Here is a 22930-nt window from a genome sequence, read left to right as displayed (position 1 = left end):
TTGATACCAATCATTTTTCAAATTCATGTATGTGCATATTAAGTATTGACTCATTTTTAGTAATTTTATTTCTCATATTAATTGATTCTTCATTTTAATTTCATTTCTACATTTTTTTACCCATTAAAGTAGTGCAAACTATAAAACAAATATGATTTTTTTTGTAAAGAGTCACTAAAATTAATATAAAAGTCATATTGCCTATTAAAAAGCATTTGCATGTTGAATAAAAGCAGTCAAAATTCATTAAAAATCATGTATTAATGGATTTCGTGCTTATTTTTTAATTTTGGCATGGTTGTGCATGCATGGAAAAAATTCACGATCATTACGTCTGCCTCTTGTTACGTAACACTCGCATCTCCTGCATCCCTCGACACCCGCAACCATTATGCGACGTTACTCGCGACTGCGATTTAAAACCATGATGGAGTATGACGATAAAAAGCATTGTGATCTATTGCACACCAATGAAGGCCAAACTCAAGTACTACAACACTAAAACAACCAAACCATGCCTTTGGAGATTGTTTTAATCCATAAAATGATTTCTTAAGTCGACATATTGAGCCTAACCCCCCCTGAGCAACAAACCTAGGTGGATGCTCCATATATACCTCCTTATGAAGATCACCATGTAGGAAAACATTCTTCACATCTAACTGATGTAGAAGCCAATAACAAATGGTGGCTAAAGAAAATGAACAAACATACTGAGGCAAGTTTAGTGACTCGAGAGAATGTGTCTGAATAATTCAAACTATATACCTGAGTATATCCCTTAGCAACAACGCGGGCCTTCAAATGAGCCACAGAATCATCAGGATTGGTCATAGTGTGCACCCAGCGACAACCAACCACAAACTTATCAGGAGGAAGAGGTACCAAATCCCAAGTATCATCATCATGGAGTGCACACATCTCTTCAACCATTGCTGACCTCCACCAGAATGGGATAGGGCTTCAAAAATAGATTTTGGAAGAGCAACAGAAGATTGAGTACTAACAAAACAGTAATAAGAGGGTGACAAGAAATCATAACAAACAAAATTAAAGATCGGATGTTGGGTACAAGCACGTTTACCTTTTCAAACAGCTATAGTAGGATCAATATCATAGGAAATAAGAACATCCGATGAGGGAACTAGAGGCATAGTAGTAGAAGTTGGAGGAGGCACTTCCCCCTTGAGTCACCGTGTGTATACCTGCAAATTGGGATGATCCAAGCGACGAGAAATACTCAAACTAGATGAAGATGTTGGAGGATTGGGCATAGATACTAGGTTTGGATCTAGAAGGCAAGGTAGAGGAAGAGACTCATTAAGATCAATAGAACTCAAGGAACCAAAGTAGTATGGTGTAGACTCAAAGAAGGTGGCATCAGTAGAGACAAAAAATTGATGTAAAGTAAGATTGATATCCTTTTTGAGTATAGGAATAGCCCGAAAAGATACATTTGATAGATTGATATCCTTTTTGAGTATAGGAATAGCCCGAAAAGATACATTTGATAGCACGAGGATCCAACTTATCCATTCTTGGAGTTAACTAATCGACAAAGGACAACACAATTGAACATACGAGGAGGAAGGGAGAACAAAGGAGCCTTAGGGAAGATAACTGAACATGGGATTTTACCGCCAAGGGCAGAGGATGGCATTTTATTGATGAGGGAGCACGCTGTGAGCACATCATCATTCCAAAAAACTTTGGGGACATTCATTTGATACAATAGGGTACGAGTGGCTTCAAGAATATGTCTGTTTTTCTGCTCTGCAACGCCATTTTATTGTGGAGTGTGGGCGCAAGAAGACTGATGGTTCATACTAGAGCTAGTCAAAAGTACTGAATTGGGTAATGAAGTACTCCTTAGCATTATCACTACGAAGTATCCCGACTAACTTATCAAATTGAGTCCTTTTTTCGGAATAGAAGGCACAAAGATATTGAACAACTCAAAACGATCTTTCATTAAATATAACCAAGTCATCCTAGAGTAATCATCAACAGATGTAATAATATACAGAAACCCCACCTTTGATGTGACACGACTAGGACCCCAAATATCGGAATGGACTAGCATGAAAGGACTAACCACTCGTTTGTCGACTCAGGAAGCAAAGGGAATGTGATGTTGCGTGCCCAATCGACAAGAATCACACTAAAGATTAGACACAGAACTCAATGTAGGAAACACCTATTTCAACTTGTCTAAGGACGGATGACCAAGGTGACAATGGATTTGAAGTGGTGTAGTTGAGACTGTGCAGGCAATGGGTGGAGAAGGCGACTCAAAGTAGTAAAGTTCACGAGTCTCAAGTTCTGTGCCAATTGTCTTTCTCGTCTTCAGATCTAGAATAACCACAAAATTAGAAAAGAAAGTGACAGAACAATTTTGTGACTTTGTAAGCTTACTAGCTAACATGAGATTGAAAGGAAATTTAGGAATGTATAAAGCAAAAGAAAGAGAGATTGAAGGAGCAGGATTTACTGTTCCTATCCCCTTAACAGCAATAATGGATCCATAAGCAAGGGTAACTTGAGGTAGATTTTTAGGATACTAGAGATCAGAAAAGAAGTTGGTTGCACTTGTTATATGGTCAGTGGCAGCAGAATCGATAACCCAAGTACTAGTAGGAAGGATACCAAATGACATACAAATTGTAGGATTACCTTTCTAGGCAAAAGACACAATGTGATAAGATGCTTGTTGAGATGATTGATACTGTAAAAACCTTGAATACTCCTCTAATATAGTCATAGTACATGGTTCATTCAAAGAAGTGACTAACGAAGGAACCATACCTTTGGGATTTGCAAACTCCATCCCAATGTTCACAAACTCAGGCCAATGACCATAAGATTAATTGTTGGAACAATTGGAACAACCACAAACAAGGTGACCAACCATGAACAAGTCACAAATAAATCAGTACAAGACTGCCACAACACCAAGAAACTTAGAGACAGCCCCAAGAAAGCAACTCACAGCACTGGAACAATTGGAGAAGTGAACCACTGAAACTACCATGGAGAAATCACCAACTAACTTATATAACACTGCCACAGCCTCACAAAAAACAACTTATGAGCACTGCCACTTCTCCAAGAAAGTCACCAATGACTGTTACTAACACCGAACAACAGCTAACGAATTACCATGAGTGCATGGTCACAAAAAAGATTGGGTCTTTGAGCAAAACACATGTCCAACTGCTTGATATTTCGATATATGGAAGAAATTAGAACATTGAATAAAAAAACACAGCAAAACCCACTGCTTCAGACCCAATAATTTCAATAATCATTGATAAACTGCTCCACAAAGCATAAAAAAACCATTCCTTGGGTTCTGCACATGAGGAATTAAAAAAAGTGAGATAATTGGGCAAAAACCATCACAAAAAACTCCAATAACATGTTAATAGAGGAATTGGATCATTGCTGGATCATTTCAGGTCAAAACCATGCCTGAAAGTGGCTTCATGCACCAGCGCGTGGGGTCGTCCCTGGCAGCCATGTCCAGCGTGTGAGTGCGCGTGGGACACTGCCTGGAGGTGGGATTTCAGTAACACTTTGGGTTTAGGTTTCAGAATCATGCTCTGATACCATGTTGAATAATTGGGTAAAATGGAAGACCTAAACTCAATGACAGGTCTCTTCCTCTATTTATAATATGTCAAGTACAATGGGAATGACCATAATACCCTTACTAACTCACACTTATTACAAACCAAACTCTAACAATTAATAATAATGCTAAATGACTAAATAATCATTTAACAGTCATCTAAGCAAAAACATTCAATTTTAGATTGGAAGGTATTTCCATGTGTTTTTATTTTTTTAGTTCATGATGAATATGACATTGGTGCTAAAACTACATTGTCTTTTTCAGGATGCAAAGGAGCATCTTGCTGCACTGGCTGACAAGCTTGGTCCATCATTGACTGCTTTAGATGTATGGTAGTCACTTTTTTTGGGCTCTACTGCTGTGGGTAGTATTGAAGAAAAAATATTTAGAATACAAGTGGTGATGGCTGTGCAATTTTATCTTTTGGTATTTGAAGAGAATGTGATCACATGCTTCTATTTTATGCTGCTAATTCTGTTGTTTGGCTTACAGTTGTCAGTAAAATCACCACAAACTCTCACTGATCCAACTGAACAAGGTGATGTTGCATGCCAATAAAAACTATCTGACAGTTTTTTATTTTCTGTAGTTTCTTAATTTCTTTATTTAATGAGTTTTTTTTTTTTCCTCATTTTTTTACACATGCATCCAATATAAGTATGCGCGTAAGTACTTTATTTTAATGGCATCAATTCATTCTTTACAGACCTTTGGTTGAGCGGCTGAATTAGAGTCCTATTTCAAAATGTAAGTTATGTTGTTACAAAAGACTTTTTAGGATGATGAGGTCAGGAGCATGTTTTATGGGATGGATACAGTTAAGGATCTATGATCTGATGTTTTTTTGTTGGAAGTTGGGAAATGGTAAGGATCTATAGACCTTCAAAATTTGATGTTTTAATGAATTTTTTAACTACAATTGTTGGAAGAGCACAAATTCCATTTTTATTTGGGATCCTAAGAAAGGTCATTCTGTCATTCTAGCTTTTTACTTTTTGGTGGGTTGAGTGAGGTTTTGAGTGAACATATTTGTAGTACTTGGGAGTGTTTTTGTTGGTTTGAACAATGTCTTGAATTTCGATTTTGACTCAAATTTTAAAGCTCCAAAAGTATGGGACTCTCAATGGAAATTTGATTTCGATTTGAAAAAATAACAGAAATCAGTAGTAAAGCATGGTATTATATTCTTTGGATCTTGCGCATCCCTAATTTCTGCTTTTTCTTCTTTGCAAGAGGATGGGCTTTCTTGGGACTTCCGTATTGGGAGAAATCTTAATGAAGTAGAGATTAATGAGTTGGCTCTTTTGACCAATTTGCTTTAACTCTTTTCATGCTCATTTGGGGATTAATAAAGGGTTTGGAGCTTAGTCCTTCTGGGAAGTCCTTTTTTTTGCCCATCGGACCTGTGATCCTAATGCAGCTCCTTTTGCCTTGTACTCTTTGAATTGTAATGCTAAAGTTCTCTAAAAAGTAGAAGCATTTATTTGGCCTGCGATACTTGAAAAAGTCAATACCAATGACTTGCTTAAGAAGAGAAGACCTAATAAGGCCCTGTTGCCTAATGTTTGTGTCCTTTGTTTGAGGAATGGAGAGACTAGCTCTTCACATTTGTTCCTTCATTCTTCTTTCACTTTGGCAGTTTGGATAAATTATTTGGTATTTTGGTATGCATTTGCCCCTCCACGTTGAAGGATTTTTTGTAGGTTTTAGCAAGGGAAAGGATGGGAAAGCTTTGTGGTGGTGTATGGTTTCGACAGAAGTAGACGATGAGAACTCGTTCGATTCAGATCGAAGGAAAGACCTTTGATCTTTGATTGGACAAGGTGGGGGAGACCCCTTATTTGTTTGTGTTGGGGAACAATATTTCTTAGAATAGGTGGGTACAACTTCCCAAAGAGGCTGATGGCTTATCAATCTTCAGTTGGATGGAAAGGGGATATTGAAGGGTTCATCTGGGGAACATGCAGTATTGGTTGTTGATTAGGTGGACAAAGGTGGGGAAATTTCTTGAGTTAGGATTGGGGTGGAAAGGTAAGAGCTTCTCTGTGTTCATCCTTGGTGGCGCTAAAAGTCGTGGATGGCAATCTTTTGCTCTTGATCTAGGTGGTCTGTTGCCTTTTTGGGATTTCCACTTTCGCAGGTCGTTAATTGATAGGGAGATGGTAGAGCTATCCTCTTTGCTAGTCTTGTTGAATGACTATTTTTCTTCTTTAGAGGAGGATAGTTGGTCTTGGTCTTTGGATCCTTCAGGGGTTTACTCTTGCAAATCTTTTTGTAATTATCTGAATAGGTCTAATTTACCCGTTCCTCTCTGTAGATCCATTTGGAAGGCCAAAGTTCCTTTCAAAAAAAGCAAGGCTTTTATCTGGTTGGTTGCACTTGATAGAATTAATACCAGTAACTTGCTGCAGGTTAGGAGACCTTTGAAGGCTGTATCTCCAAACATCTGTGTTCTTTGTTTTAATTGTTCAGAATCTGCATCACATTTGTTCATTCATTGTGATTATGCTTGGAGGGTATGGAATAAGCTATTTGGTATTTTAGGCAAATGTTGGTTGACTTCAGGGGCAGTGGAGGACTTTCTGGTTGTTTCTTTTTCTGTTATTGGCAGGAAAAAGGAAAGGGCCTTGCTCTGGAAATTTTTTTTTTTTGCTGTCTTTTCGGGGCTGTGGATGGAGCATAATGTGCATATTTTTCTAGGGAAGAAGTTGTCTTATTTGCTGGTTTGGGAAAAGATACATTATTTGGCTTCTCTTTGGTGGGTGGGGCTGGGGAATTTTAAGGGGGTGAGCTTTTCTGATATTCAGTGCGATTGGTGTTATGTGCTGGAGTGTTTCTTCATGTTGGTTTTTCTCTCTCTTGTTTTTTAGTTTTCAGGTTGTTCCTTTGTGTTTTTTTATCTGGATTTTCCAGACCATGTTAAGGAGATGTCTTATTTTTCTGGCTGTATATTCTTATTCTATTAATGAAATTCTTATTTTACGATAAAAAAAGTGGTGGATAGCGAAGCTTTATGAATGTTTTTTGTGAGATAGCTAAGGAATTTCATACTAAATCTGGAGGCAGAGGTGAAGCTAGTCTTTTGGCTCCCAAGATCGTGGAGTCAGGTGGTGATGGAAGGGAAGATTACCTAAGGTGAAGGTGGTAAAAGTTGTTTCCAAGCATGGAATCAAGATGTGGAGTATGTAAAAGACAATCTGCTTCTGGTGTTGGGGTGAGTGGCAACTGAAGGGGCCTAGGGCTGCATTGCCAGAAACCACAGCTGTTTGATTGGAGAAGCATGTCCACACAGTCCAGGTGTCTAGGGTTTCACAAGGAGCTTGGAAGCTAGCAGAGGCAGGTAGGTTTGTGCTTGGGGAAGTTGAGGCAAAGAATATTGGGCTGGGAAGTTTTGTTTTCGTCTTTGACCTGGGCCAGGTAATTGAAATTAGCAGTTTCTTTTTTAAGTAAGTTGGGCCAACTAATTGAACACGTCCGTAACCTTGGTAAAATTGATTGGGCCATTCTTTGGAAATGAAGGAGGCTTCTTCTAAGTAGGGTCATTCTTAGATGGGCCATTCCTTTAAACAGGCCCATTGTTTGAATAATGTGGATGGGGCCCAAAAGGCTGGTGTAAATGGTCAAGGAATTTTCCAGATCTCAAATAACACCCTTGAGGATCCTTGCAATGGAGTTTCTAAAGATCAGGGATGTTTGGCTGGGAGTGATGGATTAAAAAGAGAACTGTTGGAACTTTCATCCTTTATATCGTTATTGAACAACTGTCATCTTTCTTCAGCTAGGGATACTTGGTCTTGGACTTTGGATCATTTGGGGGTATATTCTTGAAAATCCTTTATTTTTATTTTATATAGTTTTTAATCCGTTCTAATTCTTGTTTTCCCCTGTATTCATATATTTGGAAGGCAAAAGGTCCCCTGAAAATTAGGGCTTTCATATGGCTGATTTTGGTTTATAAAATAAACACTAATAGTCCATTGCAGGTCAGGAGACCTTTGCAGGCCTTATCTCCAGATGTATACGTGTTATAGTATGTAAATTCTGAAACGGCACCTCATTTACTTTTACACTGTGACTATGCTTGGAAAATTTGGAATAATTTATTTGGTGTGATGGGAGAGTCTTGGGTCTGTCAGGCATTGGTGGAGGAATTGTTGTCTATTTCTGGTGTTTTGGTAGAAGGACAGAGAGGATGACACTCTGGAAATGTGGTATTTTTGCAGTGTTGTGGGGATTATGGTTGGAGAGTAACGCATGTATTTTTTCAGGGAGAAAATTGAATTGGCAGCTGGTTTGGGAGAAGATTCATTACCTGGCTTATTTATGGGTGTGTTGGGTTTGGTTGCTTTAAGGGAGCTAGTTTTTCAGATATAGCGAGATTGGAGGAATCTTCTGTTCTGAATTTTGTGTGTGGGCGTGTGCGTGTGCGTGTGTGTGTGTGTGTGTGTGTGTGTTGTTGGTTTTTGTTTTTCCTGGATTTTTCCAAAATTTTGACGTGAGAAGTTTTTTCTCCTTTTTGTAAATTCTACTCTTATCAATGAAATCCGTTCTTTTGTTATTAAAAAAAAAAAAAAAGCACTTGTGTGAAACTGTTACGGAAGGATCTTCTCAGCTGGAACAGCAGCTACCAGTAGTTGGGGGTCAAATTTAGGAAGATCAGAAGTTTCCTGCATTTCAAATCTAGAATTCTCCCATTAATTGGTGTAGGCAGACAAGGGACTTAACAGGTATGCTGTCTTTCAGGCAGAATCTGGGTACAAACCCTACCTTGCAATGCTGAGTTTGTAAGCAGATTCTTGATGGCCAAGAGGGTTGCCATCTTCATTAGAAAGAAGCAACAATACTGAAAGGGTTAAAGAGAAAGAGGCGAAGAAGGAAAGTCTTGTTTCAAACAATTCTTGAGTTTTGGTCAATGATTGTGTTCTGGAGCAAGAGGATGCTGCAGCAAAGGTTTACAAAGGTGATGGTGTTTTGGGTAGGATATCTGATGCCTCAGACCGTAAGGCAGATCTAAGGGTCCCAAGGTTGATACTCGCCAGAAGAATGCACAGATGGGTGCGGATTTGAAAAAATTGTCCGAAGAAAAAAGAAAGCACTCTGGTGAGGTAGTGCCAAAGATTTTAAAAAGGAATTTAGAAGCAGGGTTAGTTATTGTGGAAGACCTAACTGCTAAGAAAAATACGGGCAATTCTTGTCATGGGTTTAGCAAAGGAAAGGAGGTAATGAAATGGGGGGATTTATCAGATAATGAAAGCCATTGTTTTAGTGAATTTGATTGTGGTGCGGTAAACTGTTGGATGAAAACAGGGAATAATATGGATATGTTCTGATTCCAGTGATGTTTTATCATATGCACATCCATCCCCTTTGGAAGGATTGGAGGGGTTCTTTATATTTGAAAATGATGATCTGGTTAATGAGCTGCAGCGCGAGGATGATATTTTACCAACACCAATGGAGGAGATTTCAAGGAAGGATTTTGAAGTTCAAGATCTCATGGATGAATTGGATTTAAAGTTTTGTGATCCCGGGGAAATGAAGTGGGTTTTGATGGGTGTGTAAACAGAGCTAAAAAGGGTCAAAGGGAGTTAGCTAATGTGAATTATTAAGGAAAAGGATTGAGGAGGGGGTTCCTTGTTTACTTGTTAATTTTAATTTTTAATTTTTTATATTTTTCATTTTATTTTATTTTTTTGGGGTGGACTTCTTGTCCTCTTTTGTTGTAGTTTCTATTTCTTTATCTAATATACCTTCTTTTATTATATATAAAAAAATCTTTGTGTCAGTGTAATGTTATGGCTAACATTTGGTATGCTTGACTGGAGAGGAATGGTAGAATCTTCAAAGGTGTGGTTACTACTAGCAATTTTCTTTGGAGTGGAGTGGTTTATCTTGCATCCTATAGGTGTCCGCAAGTGGCTTCTTTCAACATGTTCCTCTAGAAGACTTGCAGCAGGATTGGTTGGCTGTGCTTCATGAGCTGTTTTTTTTTTTTTGTCTTTTCTGTGAACCTATAGCTGGTTTTCTTTTTGTAAAAGGAGGATTTCTTTTTCTCCTGGTTTTATTTTTCCTTTTTTTTTTTTTGGTTGTATATTGTTTTGTCTTCTAATACAATTCTTTGTTCATCAGTAGAAGGAAAAAAAAAAAAAACTTTGCAGCTGCATTGGTAGAGTTGCTTTTTTATTTTTGCTTCATCATGAGCAAACACCATAGATGTGAGGGGATTGTGCTTCTCTAACTTAGTGGGATCACTAGCTTTTTCAGCTGATATCTGTTCCCTTAGCTTTTATTTTATTTTTTTTCCTTTTTTTCCTCTTGTATTTTTTAGGAGGTTATCTAATCTCTTATGCTCTATATATATTTATAGCAAAAATGAATTTTATTCATATATTAATAATTTACAACCACGAGAATAAGACATCTCCTTAGTAAAGGCTGGAAAAATCCAAACAGAAAACAGAAAAATCAAAAACTAAAAAGAACAAATAAATCAGTGCAATCTAAGTTATCTAACAATCAAATAAATACCGCTAGTTGCACTGAATATCTGAAAAGCTCACCCCCTTAAAATTCCCATGACCCACACACCAAAGATGAGACCAATAATGTATCTTCTCCCAAACCAGCAAATATGATGACTTCTTACCTGAAAAAATACGCGCATTACACTCCATCCACAGCCCCCAAAATATAGTAAAGAAAGCACATCCCCAGGGCGCTGCCCTCGTTGGTTGAGCTAGATAGGAAGGAAGAAGATGGCACCCTCTCATGGGAGGAAGAGATGAAAGGGTATCTTTGAAGAACAAATTGGAGGAGATGATTTTCAAGGAAATGAGAAGTTGGGAACAGAAAAAGAAGTTTAAATGGGTAAAAGATTTTCCCATATGATAGCTAATGGAAAAATGAGAAAGAATTTTATAAGGGAGTTGGATGTGGGTAGGGGGGCAGGTATCTCCAACCAGAGTTGAACTGCTTCTGATATCACTGAGTTTTATTTTAATTGGTATTCTGAGGAGGATGATATTACACTGATGGTTGAAGGTTTAAATTGGGACCTTTTATCTTGTGATGAGGTAGCTTGGTTGGAAAGACCTTTTGAGGAAGAGGAAGTGAGGGCCAGAGTCTTTTGAGATGGAGAGGCTAGTAGGAGAGAGGAAAAGAGTTTTGCTACCGCCGGGGGAGCTCAATAGATATCAGTGCTGTAGGCACTGAGGTATCTCAATTATTAGCAGTTGGCTGCCGGTATTTCGCAAGCTCTGCCTACTTTTTGTTGTTACAATTCCACTTGTGAAATCTGTGACTCAGTTCTCTTACGCTCCATATATTTTTTTTCTTCTTAAAAAAATAGCAGTATTGTGAGATTTTACAGTAAAAATGATTGATAATGACCCGAATTCATCTGTGGCTAATGTGCAAATATGAAGTTGGGAGCTGGAAATTACTTTTGGGAATTTATTGTGTTAACAAGGAAAGAAAATAATTGAGAACAGTTAATCTACGAGGAACATTGGTGATAAAGGATCTTTCAGTGGCATGGGTTCATTCTACCCTGCATTTGAGCAGGGTTCGAACTCCTGTACCTGCCTTCCCACTTACCTGGGAAAAAAATCTACTGACACCCAAAGCTGGCCCAAGGATAAGGGATGTTACACAGGAAGGAGTAGAGATTATTGCAAATAGAGAAAAAATGTAAAGAGGCTAGATTGGTAGTATAAGATATGAAATTTGAACGATTAAAGAGAAAATTGAAGAAGCAAAGACAATCGATGAAATTTCGTCATCTTCTTTTTTCGTCTCCTCAGTTTAGTATTCCATTCCCATTAATGATTTTCTAAATAGTTTTTCTCCTGTTTTTAGAGTAAAGCAATGCACTGGCCCCTTCGTTATTCAGTCTTGTGATGGGAATACTTGGCAAGATGATAAAACGGGCAGTGAAGGGTGGCCTTATTTGAGGCTTCTCTGCTGGTTCAATTGATGGTAACTCTTTCAGCATTGTGCACCTTTTTGTCTGCTGACAGTACTATTTTTTTTTATGGACTTGAGGAAGAACAACTTCTTAAAGTGCATTCTTCTTTGGTTTTGAAGAGATCTTTGGTAAGGGTAAATTTATTTGTAGACATGAGTTGATTGACTAGGGGGATAATGTGAATGGAACCTGGTACCACTTGACATTCTCTGCTGCAATGAAGGGTAATGCTTCCTTTTTCATATGCTAAGTCTTCCCTTAGGAGTTAAATACAAATATGTGAGGATTGGGACCCCATCATTGGTTCATTGCAAAGTTTGAACTTTGGTTGGATGAGTGGAGAAAGCCATATTTGTCTGAAGGTGAGAGATTAACTCTTACCCTGAATGAACTTTCTAGCTTTCCCATGAATTTTTTTTCCCCATCACTCTGATGGCTAATAAGTTGGAGAGCATTCAAAGCCACTTTTTGTTGGACAGTGAGGATTTCAAGTTATATTTGGCATGGTGGGATGTTGTATGGCTCCCAATTAAAAAGGGGAGTTGCATGTGAAATCTTCTGTTGATTTTTACTGGGTGCTTCATTACCTATGGCTTTGATTTTTATGGCTGAAAAGGATATTCTTTGCTGGAGGGTAATGAAATCTAAATATGGATTGGTTAGGACAGGGTGGTTTAGTAAACCTAGAAGGCTTTATGGTGTTCATCTTTGGAAGCATTTTGGAATAGGTTAGGAGGATTTGGTTTATGGGGTGGAATAGGTTAAGAGGCCTTATGGTGTTCATCTTTGGATCATTTTGGAATAGATTAGGAAGACTTGCTTTATGAGGTGGAAAAGAAATATATTCTTTTTTTTTGTAATGATGAGTGGGTGGGCAATTTCTTTATGGCAAGTGAGTCATGTTTTTGTACATTAAACCCTAAATTGAGATGCTTTGGTAGTTGGAAGTATTGAGGTCGTAGGTGAGGTTTGGTCTTGGTGCCCCTTATTTGTTAAAAAGATCACTCTTGAAGATCTTTTATTGAACCATTCTGGGCTTCTTTATGATGTGATTGGTGAGGGATGATAAAAGCTGTTTTGAAACATACAATGAATTGTAAAAGCTTCTCCTAGAGCTTCCTTGTGTTGGTGGGAGGGACCTTGGCAACAAATTCTTACTCTAGCAACTTAAAAGCTGGAGGGAAGATCTTGGTGAGCAGATGTTACCTTTGCAAAAGAGACAAAGTCAATTGAATGCTTTCTAGGGAGCTCCTTCATGTTTTTTTTGAGATTTTGTGAGTGTAAGGTGGTTCTGTTCTTCATGAGTTGAATGCTTCGGGTGTTGGGGGTGGGGTGGGTGGAGCAACTAGAGAGGAAACGTTGACATTTAGAATAAAATTCCACATTCAATTTTGTTGTCTCTATATAGGAATGGAAGTGTAGAACTATTGATAAGGGGGAGTATTTTTATTTTTATTTTTATGTGATAAAAATCTGTTGGCTGTAGATATAGATGCTGCATGGTTCGCGTGTGGTGGTAATTGCTCATTCTCCCAAAACTTTGTTGATTTTTTTTAGCTACACACACACACACACACACACACACATATATATATATATATATATATAATTTCTTCTTTCTCCTCCTTTACTTTTCTCTCCTTTTTTAACCACATGCCTAAATGGTTTTTTTTAGCAAAAGAAGAATTATATTAAGAGATTAAGAATGTACAACCAGGATAATAGGACATCTCCTTGCTTAGTGTGGAAAAAAACCAGGCAAAAAACAGAGGAAAAACTGGAAAGCAAAAGAACAAAAAAAACCAGCACAATCTAGCTGTCCAACAAATAATGCCAATTCCACTGAATGTCCAAATATCTCACCCCCTTAAAATTCCCATGATCCACACACCAAAGAGAAGCCAAATAATGAATCTTCTTCTGAACCAGAAAATACAACAACTTCTTTCGTGGAAATAATATGTGCATTGCGCTTCATCCACAACCCCCAAAATACTGCAAAGTGCTACCATTTCCTTTTTCCTGCTAAAAATTGACAAAATGGAACTGCCAACAAGCCCGCCACTGCATCTGGACACACCCAACATTTGCCGGAAAAACCAAATTATTTATTTCATGCCCTCCCAGAGAAAGCACAATTTTAAAAAAAGATGTGATGCAGATTCTAAATAGTTAAAATAACGTATACAAATGTTTGGATGGAAAGCCTTCATAAGTCTCTTGATTTACAAGAAGTTATTGGTATTAATTCTATTAAGTGCAAGCAACCAAATGAAAGAGTCACTAGAAAAAAGACTCAATTTTTGAGGGGACTTTGGCCTTCCAGATGGTTTATAAAGAGGAAAAATAAGAATTAGAGCTAGTCATATATTTGCGAAAAGATTTGCAAGAGTAAACCCCGAAGGATCCAAAGATGAAGACCACTATCCCCCAAAGAAATCTGACACTTATTCTACAAGACTAGCAAACAAGATAAATCTACCATCTCCTTATCATTCAGTGACCTTGGTGAAAATCCCAAGAAGGTAAAGTAACACTTGAATCAACAAGAAAAGAAGAAATGGAGCCATCCTGCCCTGAGCTCTATCATAAAAGGTGAGTAAAAGAGGACAAAACTACATTACATTCCCTAACCAAAGATCATTCTAGAAGCAGATATTACAACCCCTACCCTACAAGAATTTAGTGTGGGGAATGAAAAGGGTATAAATATGAGAGAGAGCTCTCCACTGACTTTTTCAAGAACATCTAGATCCCAAATTAGTACGCCACTCATTCTCTTGTAATCAATACTTACATTTTTACAACTCTATGCCACATAGAAGAATTCTCTCGTGGGATCCATTTAGCTAGGATAGCTGTGCTTTTAGATACCAAATTTTGGAGACCCAAACCACCCTCCCGTTTAGACCTGCACAACACTTCCGATCTTACCAAATAACCCTTACAGTCCCCAACTCCCGACCACAATAAATCTTTCATTATTTTCTCAATATTGCTCGCAACCTCTGCAAGAATCTTAAAAATAGAAAGAAATTATAACAGGATACTAGAAAGACAAGCCTAAACAAGAGTAATTCTACTTTCAAAGAAAAAAGAGCACCCTTTCACCTATCTAAGCACTTTGAAACCCTCTCTACAGCAGGATCCCAAAAAGTAACAAAACTAGGATTACCGCCTAAAGGAACCCATAAATAAGACAATGACCAATCCAAAACACTACACCCCACCTCCAAAGATAACTCCCTAACACTTTCATCAAGCACATTAATAGCTGCAATACAACTCTTCCCCACATTAATCTAAGCCCAGAAACCTTCTCAAAAATATAGAAAGACCTGAATTTTTCAAAAGTAAGGTCTATGATCCTCTAAAAAAAGATGGTATTGTCATCAAATTGAAGGTGCAAAATCATCACTCCCTCCCTTCTCACTTCAAACCCTTTCACTAGACCTCTATCCAAAACCCTATCTACCAACCTACTCAAGGCATCAACCACTAAAACAAACAATATGGGGAAAGGGGTTCACCTTGCCTAATCCCCCTTGTAGCCTTAAACCTAGATTTAGGCTCACCATTCACTAAAATCGAGTAACTCACATTATACAAAAATTCACAGGGATTGTTATCTCTTCTGGATATTTAAGCTAGGGTTTTGGTAGATCTTGGGCGGGTTCTGTTGATTGTTGGATGGTGATTCGCGCGACAAGGGCAGGGAAATTTCTGGAATTAGCTCACAGATGGAGAGACAAAAAGATATTCTATCTTTGTGCCTGAAGGATCTAATGGCGATGGGTGGTTTCGGTTTGGGAAATAGTTCAATGTTTTGGTGAGCTCTTGTTTGTTTGGCATTGATGGAGTTGATAGTAAAAAGAGTAATGAGAACTGATCATGGAGTCAAATGGTATCAGGAAAAAACAATGCTGATGAAGTTTGTTCAATTGCTAAGGTTGGTGCATGCTTGATTCCTAATGATGGAGTTCACTCGATTCCTAAGGATGTGCTGGAGGTTGTGTGTATTTGTGGGGGGGGGGGGGGGGGAAGATGCAAGAGGAGATCTTGGAGACAGCTGTGCACGATCAATTGACGTTGCTAAGGGAGAAGGTTCTGGTGGAAGAGGTTAGGCTAGAGGTGGCTAGGGTGTTCTGCGTGAATGATGGGAGGATGATGAAGGTTGACTGGGCAGGGCCTGGGTCTTTGACGATTAACTTAGACATTGGCTGTCTGTTTGAGAGCAATAAAAGCATTTTAAAATTTCTGATGGGCATGTTGGTCAAGGAGGATCAAGAGTAGAATTTTAATTCTATATTGGGCTAGTTTAGAGAGGAGAAAATTCAGCAGGGCGAATCGCAGTTGGGCCAATTGGAAGGGCAGGCCCAAATGCTTAGTTAGGTTTCCAGTCAAACAGAAGACCTTCTTATGCAAACTTGTGAGGCTGTGGGAATTAATCTCTGCTTAGAACAGAAGAAAGACATGTGCAATTCAGTGCTTCAACTCTCTTCTGTCAAGATCTATGGTGGTCAAGAGGAGAGAAGCAGTTGCTTTAAAAGAAAAAAAGTAAAGGAGGCAGAATCAGATAAGTGGCCTGCTAAAAAGCCTACTAATTTTCTAGAGAGTGGTGCATCTTTTATTCTCGAGAAGATTGATAGTAGGTGGGGTTCCAGGGTTGAGTTTGGGGGATATTTTCCGAAGAATTTTAATTCTGTGGAGTTGAAAATCAGGACTTTATTGTTGGAGGGAGACAATTTGGATAATCTGTAGAGTTGAAAAGTTTACGCAAACCATAAGGAGGTGCAATTGGGTTTTGAAAGGAGGATGTATTTTGAAGATAATTGGCATTTAGTTAAAAAAAAAAAAAAAAAAAAATCTTAAAAGAGATTCTATAGGTGTTTTACGCAATGTTTTAAAAGGCGAAGGCATAAGGCGAGGCGTTTTAACCCTCAAAAGGCGAGGCATAAGCCTTAAGGCATTGGGGCGTAAGCCTTTTGAGAATTTATTTTTAAAGATAAAAATTTGTTAAATAAATTATATATATTTAAAATCAAGTAAAAATTAAGAAAATCACAAATGTAATATAGAAAAGAAAAATTAGATGTACTTCGCAAAACACTTGTTGGCCATTCAAAAATTGCTAACTTGAATACATGACATAAATCATGACAAGAGATAGCTATACCATTACAAAGTTCAAACCATTTTCATGATGCAAGAGACAACTCTCAGTTATTTTGGAAAGGTTGAGGTTCAAGAGTTTAAAAATAAACTCATATTATGACATTTCTTTTATACAAACATGTAGTTAAAATTTTCTAACCAATTCTAACTTGAGAATCACACACCCAAAATGCGTAAGCCTCAACTAAAAAGGTGCAAAAAGCGTGCTTTTCGTAAGAGTGCGTAAGCCTCAACATGTAATGCGTTAGCCTTTTTAGAATTTGGTATATTAGATTTAGCTTCAAGGCGTTTTAAGCATGCCTTGCCTTGAGGCAAGCCTCGCTTGAGCCTTTTAAAACACTGGTTTTAAGCATAGTGGAGGAGCCAATTGTTGAGTGGATTAATACAAGGATATTAAGAGATGGCGGGATGTTTCCGTGTATGATAGTGTAGGTAGTAGTGAATTTGAATGTGACAAGGGTTTACTTTTGATCAAATTCGGGAGCAGCAAGGATTTTTTCCAGACGCTTCTTAAGATTGTCTCAGGGATTTGTCTTATGTGTTGCCTCCTCCTCTAGAAGGTTTAGATGGAATTAATATTTTTGAGGATGATGCTTCTAAAGAAGAAATGAAGGTAAAAGATGGAATTCTGCCTAATTCAGTTTAAGAAGCTGCTGAGATTGACATTCAAACTCAGAATTTGTTAGACAGCTTGGGCCTCACGTTGTCTGATCATATGGAGGGAATGAAGTTAGGCTTGATGGTGGCAAATGTAAGGCGAAGAAAGATTGAAGCGTTTGGTGAACTGTGATGGGAAGGGATTAAAGAGGAGATTCCTTGGATAAGTTCAGATTTTTATTTTATTTTTATTTTTTAATTTTTATGTTTGTTCTTTGCTTTTGTTTTTCTTTTTTCTTTTTGAGGATTTGGCATCTTCGCTCTGATTGTACCTCCTCTTTCTTAATATATCTTCTTTTATTGTGAAAAAAAATAGTGATTGGGCATTGAAGTACTCTTAAGCATTATAACTATGCTAGACGAACCAAACTGAGTCTTTATTTCATAAGAAAGGCATAGAAGATACTGAATAACTTAGAACAACCTTTTATTAAATAAAGCCAAATCTTTCTTGAGTAGTCAATGATCAAAGTAACAAAATATCTAAAAGCCAACTTTGATGTAGCATGACTAGGACCCCAAACATAATAATGAACTAACATGAGAAAGTTGATTGCCCGTTTATTGATTAGGGGAGCAAATGGAGCACGATGGTGCTTTCTCAACTGACAAGACTCACACTTAAGGCTAGACATATAAGTCAAAGTAGGAATCAATTGTTTTAACTTGTCCAATGAAAGGATGACCAAGACGATAATGAATATGAAGTGGTGTAGCGGTAGCAGTGCAGGCACTAGAAGGAGATAGTGACTCAAAGTAGTAAAGTCCACCAGCATTATGTCCTCTGTCTATTGTCTTTGAATCGTAAATAACAACAGAATGAGGAAAGAAGGTTATGGAATAACTCAGTGATTCTTGTAACCTTACTAACATGCATGAGGTTAAAGGGGAGTGTAGCAGTACACAAAACAAGAGGGATGGAAGGGAATTTGTTGTCCATATTCCACTTAGTGTAGTAGTGGACCCATCAGCAAGGGTAACACGAGGTAAGAATGTTGTGGAATAATTCAGTGATGTTACTAACACAAGGGGAATAAACAAGGTGTAGGATTACCTATTTAAACAAGAGATGCAATGGGGAGAGAAGTTTGTTGGGACACCTCATACTGTATGAACTCCATATACTCCTCCTTTGAGACGGATATAATATGCTGCTCTTTAATAGCTGAAGAGGTGGAATCCATGGTGGCTGCCTTGGTGATGCATGGGAGCTTACCATAAAGATCCCAACACTGCTCAATCGTATGATCTTTTGGTCTAGAATGGTGTACACTTGCATGGGATACCTTTACTATGTCCATCCCTTTGTCCATGGTTTGAACCACTCTTGGAACTTTTGGCACCATGCGATTGAAGGCTTGAACCACCCGTAACAAGTGTGCACTTCTCTGAGCTAGAAGTTAGAACACCTAGACTTGGAACTAAGGCTTGAGTTCTACAGGAGGTGCAAACTATGCAAGAATAATGTCAGCAAAGGATGACACTGAGGACATTACAGGCTCAAACTCAGGTTCCAAACCTGCTGGGACTTGAGGAACTGTCATTTGCTCCCTCTGCTTTTGCATCTCACGTACACCAGCCATCAAGGGTTGCACGATGTTGAGTTCCTCATGGATATGATTCATCTCATTGAAATACCATGTGACTTCTGTGTCTCTTATTCCAGTTGAAAGTAATCCTAGGAGTGTTTTTGCATAGGGGTTATCTTAGGGGAATACTAGAGTTCGACATTGTCCCAAAACTCCTTGCATACATCTAGATGCATACACATTTGTGCAAACTGGGGTCCTGTTGAGTTCCACTGCAGGGAGACAATTAAAGCATCTTACCGAGCCCATACTTCTTTCGGTTTTAATCTAATTGGGTCTAGATTGCCTCACAAGTTTATATAGGCAGCCTTAGACCACTGCACATAATTACTTGTTCAACTTCGTTGTAATTGGTTGCAATCATGAGGGAAACATACTTTTGGGATTCATGTACTCCATCCTAGCACTGAAAAGAAAGACTTGTTAGATTACCACTTCACCTAAAAGCTTAACTATTAGGTTGTGGGCTAACAATGTACATAAAACTTTTACACTCCACTGCACGTGGAGAGATAAACAAACGACAAATACCCATTATAGGGAATGTAATTATTTTTTAAATGCTACACTATAAATGCGGGCAACAAGGTTGGAACCCAAGACCTCCTGGCAACCAGCTTTGATACCATGTTGGATCACCACTTTACCTAAAAGCTTAAGCTGCTAGGTTGTGGGTCAACAATGTATATCGAGCTTTAACAAGACCAACATTCAAAAAAATGGACACCTGAAAATCTGGAATGAGACACACACACAAGGACATAACACCGCCACAGCCCCAATGAACTCCGCTGCCACTGATAAACAGCCTCAAATGATCATTAACAGAGTGTCGTGTGCAAAAAACTGAAAGGTTGGATCTCTGATATCATGGTCTATAGAGGAACTCAAACCATGTGGGAAAATTGGACAAGAAACAAGGCTGAGAATCAAAACTATGTGGGAACAAATCAGACCAGAAACAAGGCTTAAGGAAGCCTTATGTGCTGATGTGGTAGCAGATCTGTCATATTACGACTGGTGGTTGAGCGCGTGTGGGAGGACTTTCAAGAATGAGATTTCAGGGGGCTACAGATCGGTGGAGTCTGTGGACAACTGTGGTGTTGATGCAAATTTCATGTGATTTTTATAGTTTTGATGTGGCAATGTCATCCAGAATTTTTTTGATGACTACTGGAGCTGTTTCAGGTGTGTGGTGGTGTGGATGTCACTCCCACAGTGGTGGAAATGCGTAGGGTTGTGGTGGCTACTGCACTTACAGTTTAGCTCGTAGGACCATGCCCTGGTACTATGTTAAAGAGTGTTTAGAAAATTGGAAAACCTAATCGCTGCGATTAGTCTCCTCTCTTTTTATGATATATGACATCTATATCACAATGACCATCATACGCTTACTAACTCATGCTTAAAAATGTACAGTATAATACTAAATAACCGACACTAAACAACTGGTAAAAGAAAATAGAGGGAAGGGTATTCTTTTCTTTTATTTTTTGGTGGAGATGTTTAAGAGCAAATGCTCTTGAGCTCATATTGGTTCATTAAAATGGGAAAAGACCAAAACAAAATGTAATATGCTGAAATTTGTATAAGATAGTACGAGAGGAAAAAAAAGGATGATAAAAATGAGATGGAGTGCATAAAACATCTTGAAAATCTATTTTTATTGCAAGAAGTAGAGAGCAAGGGGAAGAGCTGAAGAAACCCTGATGGGGAACACAAAGGATGTGAATTCAGTTCTTATTCATGTGCGTGTGCAAGAGAGAGAAGGGGATTTTAGTCTTTAGTTGAATTTTATGGCCTTCGAGTTCTTATTCAGCTTTCATGTTGTTCATTCGTTGATAAAGGAGGGAGGTTTTTTTTTTTCCTCAGTCCCCATTCAACTATTGTGGTGTACATTTTATTATAGAGAAACATACTAATAGGATTTAAAAAACCTGAAACCATTAATATTCTGGTCCTTCTGGACTCCAATCCTTGCCCCACTCCTTAAAAAATGACTGTAACATATAAACATTAAAACACATAAAAATGTGGAAAATCTGCATTATGGCTACTATACTGAAATAATTTTATCGTGACTTTGTATTGTGGGTTATGCATCTATAAATATTTTAAGGAATGGAGTGGTGGCCCTACTTAGTTGTGCCAAACTTCATAATGAAACACTCCAAAATCATAAAATGCTTAAAAAAGTTTGACCCTGTGATATTTGAGGCATGATCTCCCTTACATTCTACGGCTCATGTATCTTTTTAATTGGAAGCTTATGTTGGTCACTTTTGATTGGCTGTTTGGTACTTATCTCCCTATGTTATTTTTATTGGTCTTTGTTCTGAGACAAATCTCTGGTCTGCTTCTTAGATGAGATACTTTTAACTATTTATATTACCTGTTGAAGGCTGCTGATGTGGGCATTGTCTTGTTAAGAAGAGGCTCTTTCCTTAATATATATATATATGTATATATCTTAAAACAGAATTTGTAGGACTCAAGAGTTGAGTTTACTTTTATATAATTCGTATTGTCACTGTTCTGGCGCCTTAATTTTTTATATTTAAAAAAAAAAGTAGAAGGGGGAATTGTTTCATCAGCACTGCAATTATCCAGTGCAGTGCTCCAACAAATTCTTAGATAAAACTTCATTTTCCCTTGCACTTGTTCTGTTAATCTGTCTCTAGTAAAATATTCTGATATTGTGTTGGTTGGTGTATTCTGATGGTAGATTATGATGAGAAGGCGGAAGATGCAGTTAATTATGAAGACATTAGTGAGCAGTATGAGGGACCAGAGACTCAAGCTGCTACCGAGGAGGACTATTTGTTGCCCAAGAAGGAATTTTTTTCTGCTGAAGCTTCAGTTACTACTTTGGCACATACAACTTCGGTATTTGATGATGAAAATTATGATGAGGATGAGGAGTTTGAAAGGGAACATGAGATGGGGGATAACAATTTTGATGTTCAGACTGCTTCTATATCAGGTTTATTGCTGATTGGCAGTATCCTTTGACATTTTTTAATTTCCTGTATTTTTTTTAATATAATTCTGTTAATGGCTATTTAGTCTTTTAGCATTATTATTATTGTGTTAGAGTTTTGTTAGTAATAAGTGTGAGTTAGTAAGAGTATTGTGGTCATTCCAATTGTGCTTACATATATTATAATAGAGGGAGAGACCTATCATTGAGTTTAGGTCTACCCATTTATCCAATTACTCGACATTGTATCGAAGTGTGATCCAAAGTAAACCCTACTCTCCTCAGCCGTCACCGGAAAACACCATTCCCGCGGCTGTCCTTAGATTCATCTCCATCCCATTTTATTTCACAAAACCAGCCACACACCCATAAACAGACCCCTTGATGACGTAACCCACAAAACTCCATCGTCGGAGGGTCCCCCACGCGCTGGAAAAATGCAGGAAGGGCCTACTCCACACACCGAACTGCATAAGAGCAGTTCTGGCCACTTTTTATTATTATTATTATTATTATTATTATTATTATTATTATTATTATTTTGCCATGCTTCGATTCCTTCTTTAGACTATATTATCAAGCTGTTACGCCAGTCTTTTGCCCAAAAATTCAACCTTTATCGACTACGCACTCGCGGTATTCTGTTAATTTCTGTTCAGGATTTGTGAAGGCTTCATTGTGAGTTTTTCGGAGCTGTGGCAGCCTTCGTATGTTCAGTTGTGAGGCTGTGGTAGTGCTATATCAGTCGATAAGTTGTTCACCTTGTCTGTGGTTGCGTCGGTGCTTCACATGGATTGTGATTGTTCTGATTTTTGATTGTTCTTCTTGTTTTTGGTGTGGTTGCTGTTTGTGAGTGTTGTGGCAGCACTATATCCATTGGTGAGTTCACCTCGTCTGTCATTGTGTCGGTGCTTCACATAGTTTGTGAT

The 22930-nt window shown here is 38.1% G+C and overlaps 1 protein-coding gene across 1 annotated transcript in view; it reads left to right on the top strand.

Annotated features, from left to right (window-relative positions):
- Positions 1-22930, top strand: part of LOC131163384 (transcription initiation factor TFIID subunit 1-like) — a 105596-nt gene that overhangs the window by 12648 nt on the left and 70018 nt on the right. The window contains exons 4-6 of the mRNA XM_058119979.1: positions 3899-3961; positions 4127-4172; positions 21747-22004. Coding sequence (XP_057975962.1) covers positions 3899-3961; positions 4127-4172; positions 21747-22004 — 367 coding nt within the window. The remainder of the gene's footprint in view (positions 1-3898; positions 3962-4126; positions 4173-21746; positions 22005-22930) is intronic.

The sequence above is a fragment of the Malania oleifera genome, chromosome 9 (assembly GCF_029873635.1).
Source record: "Malania oleifera isolate guangnan ecotype guangnan chromosome 9, ASM2987363v1, whole genome shotgun sequence".
NCBI lineage: Eukaryota > Viridiplantae > Streptophyta > Magnoliopsida > Santalales > Ximeniaceae > Malania > Malania oleifera.
This window is presented reverse-complemented; position numbering and strand designations above follow the sequence as displayed.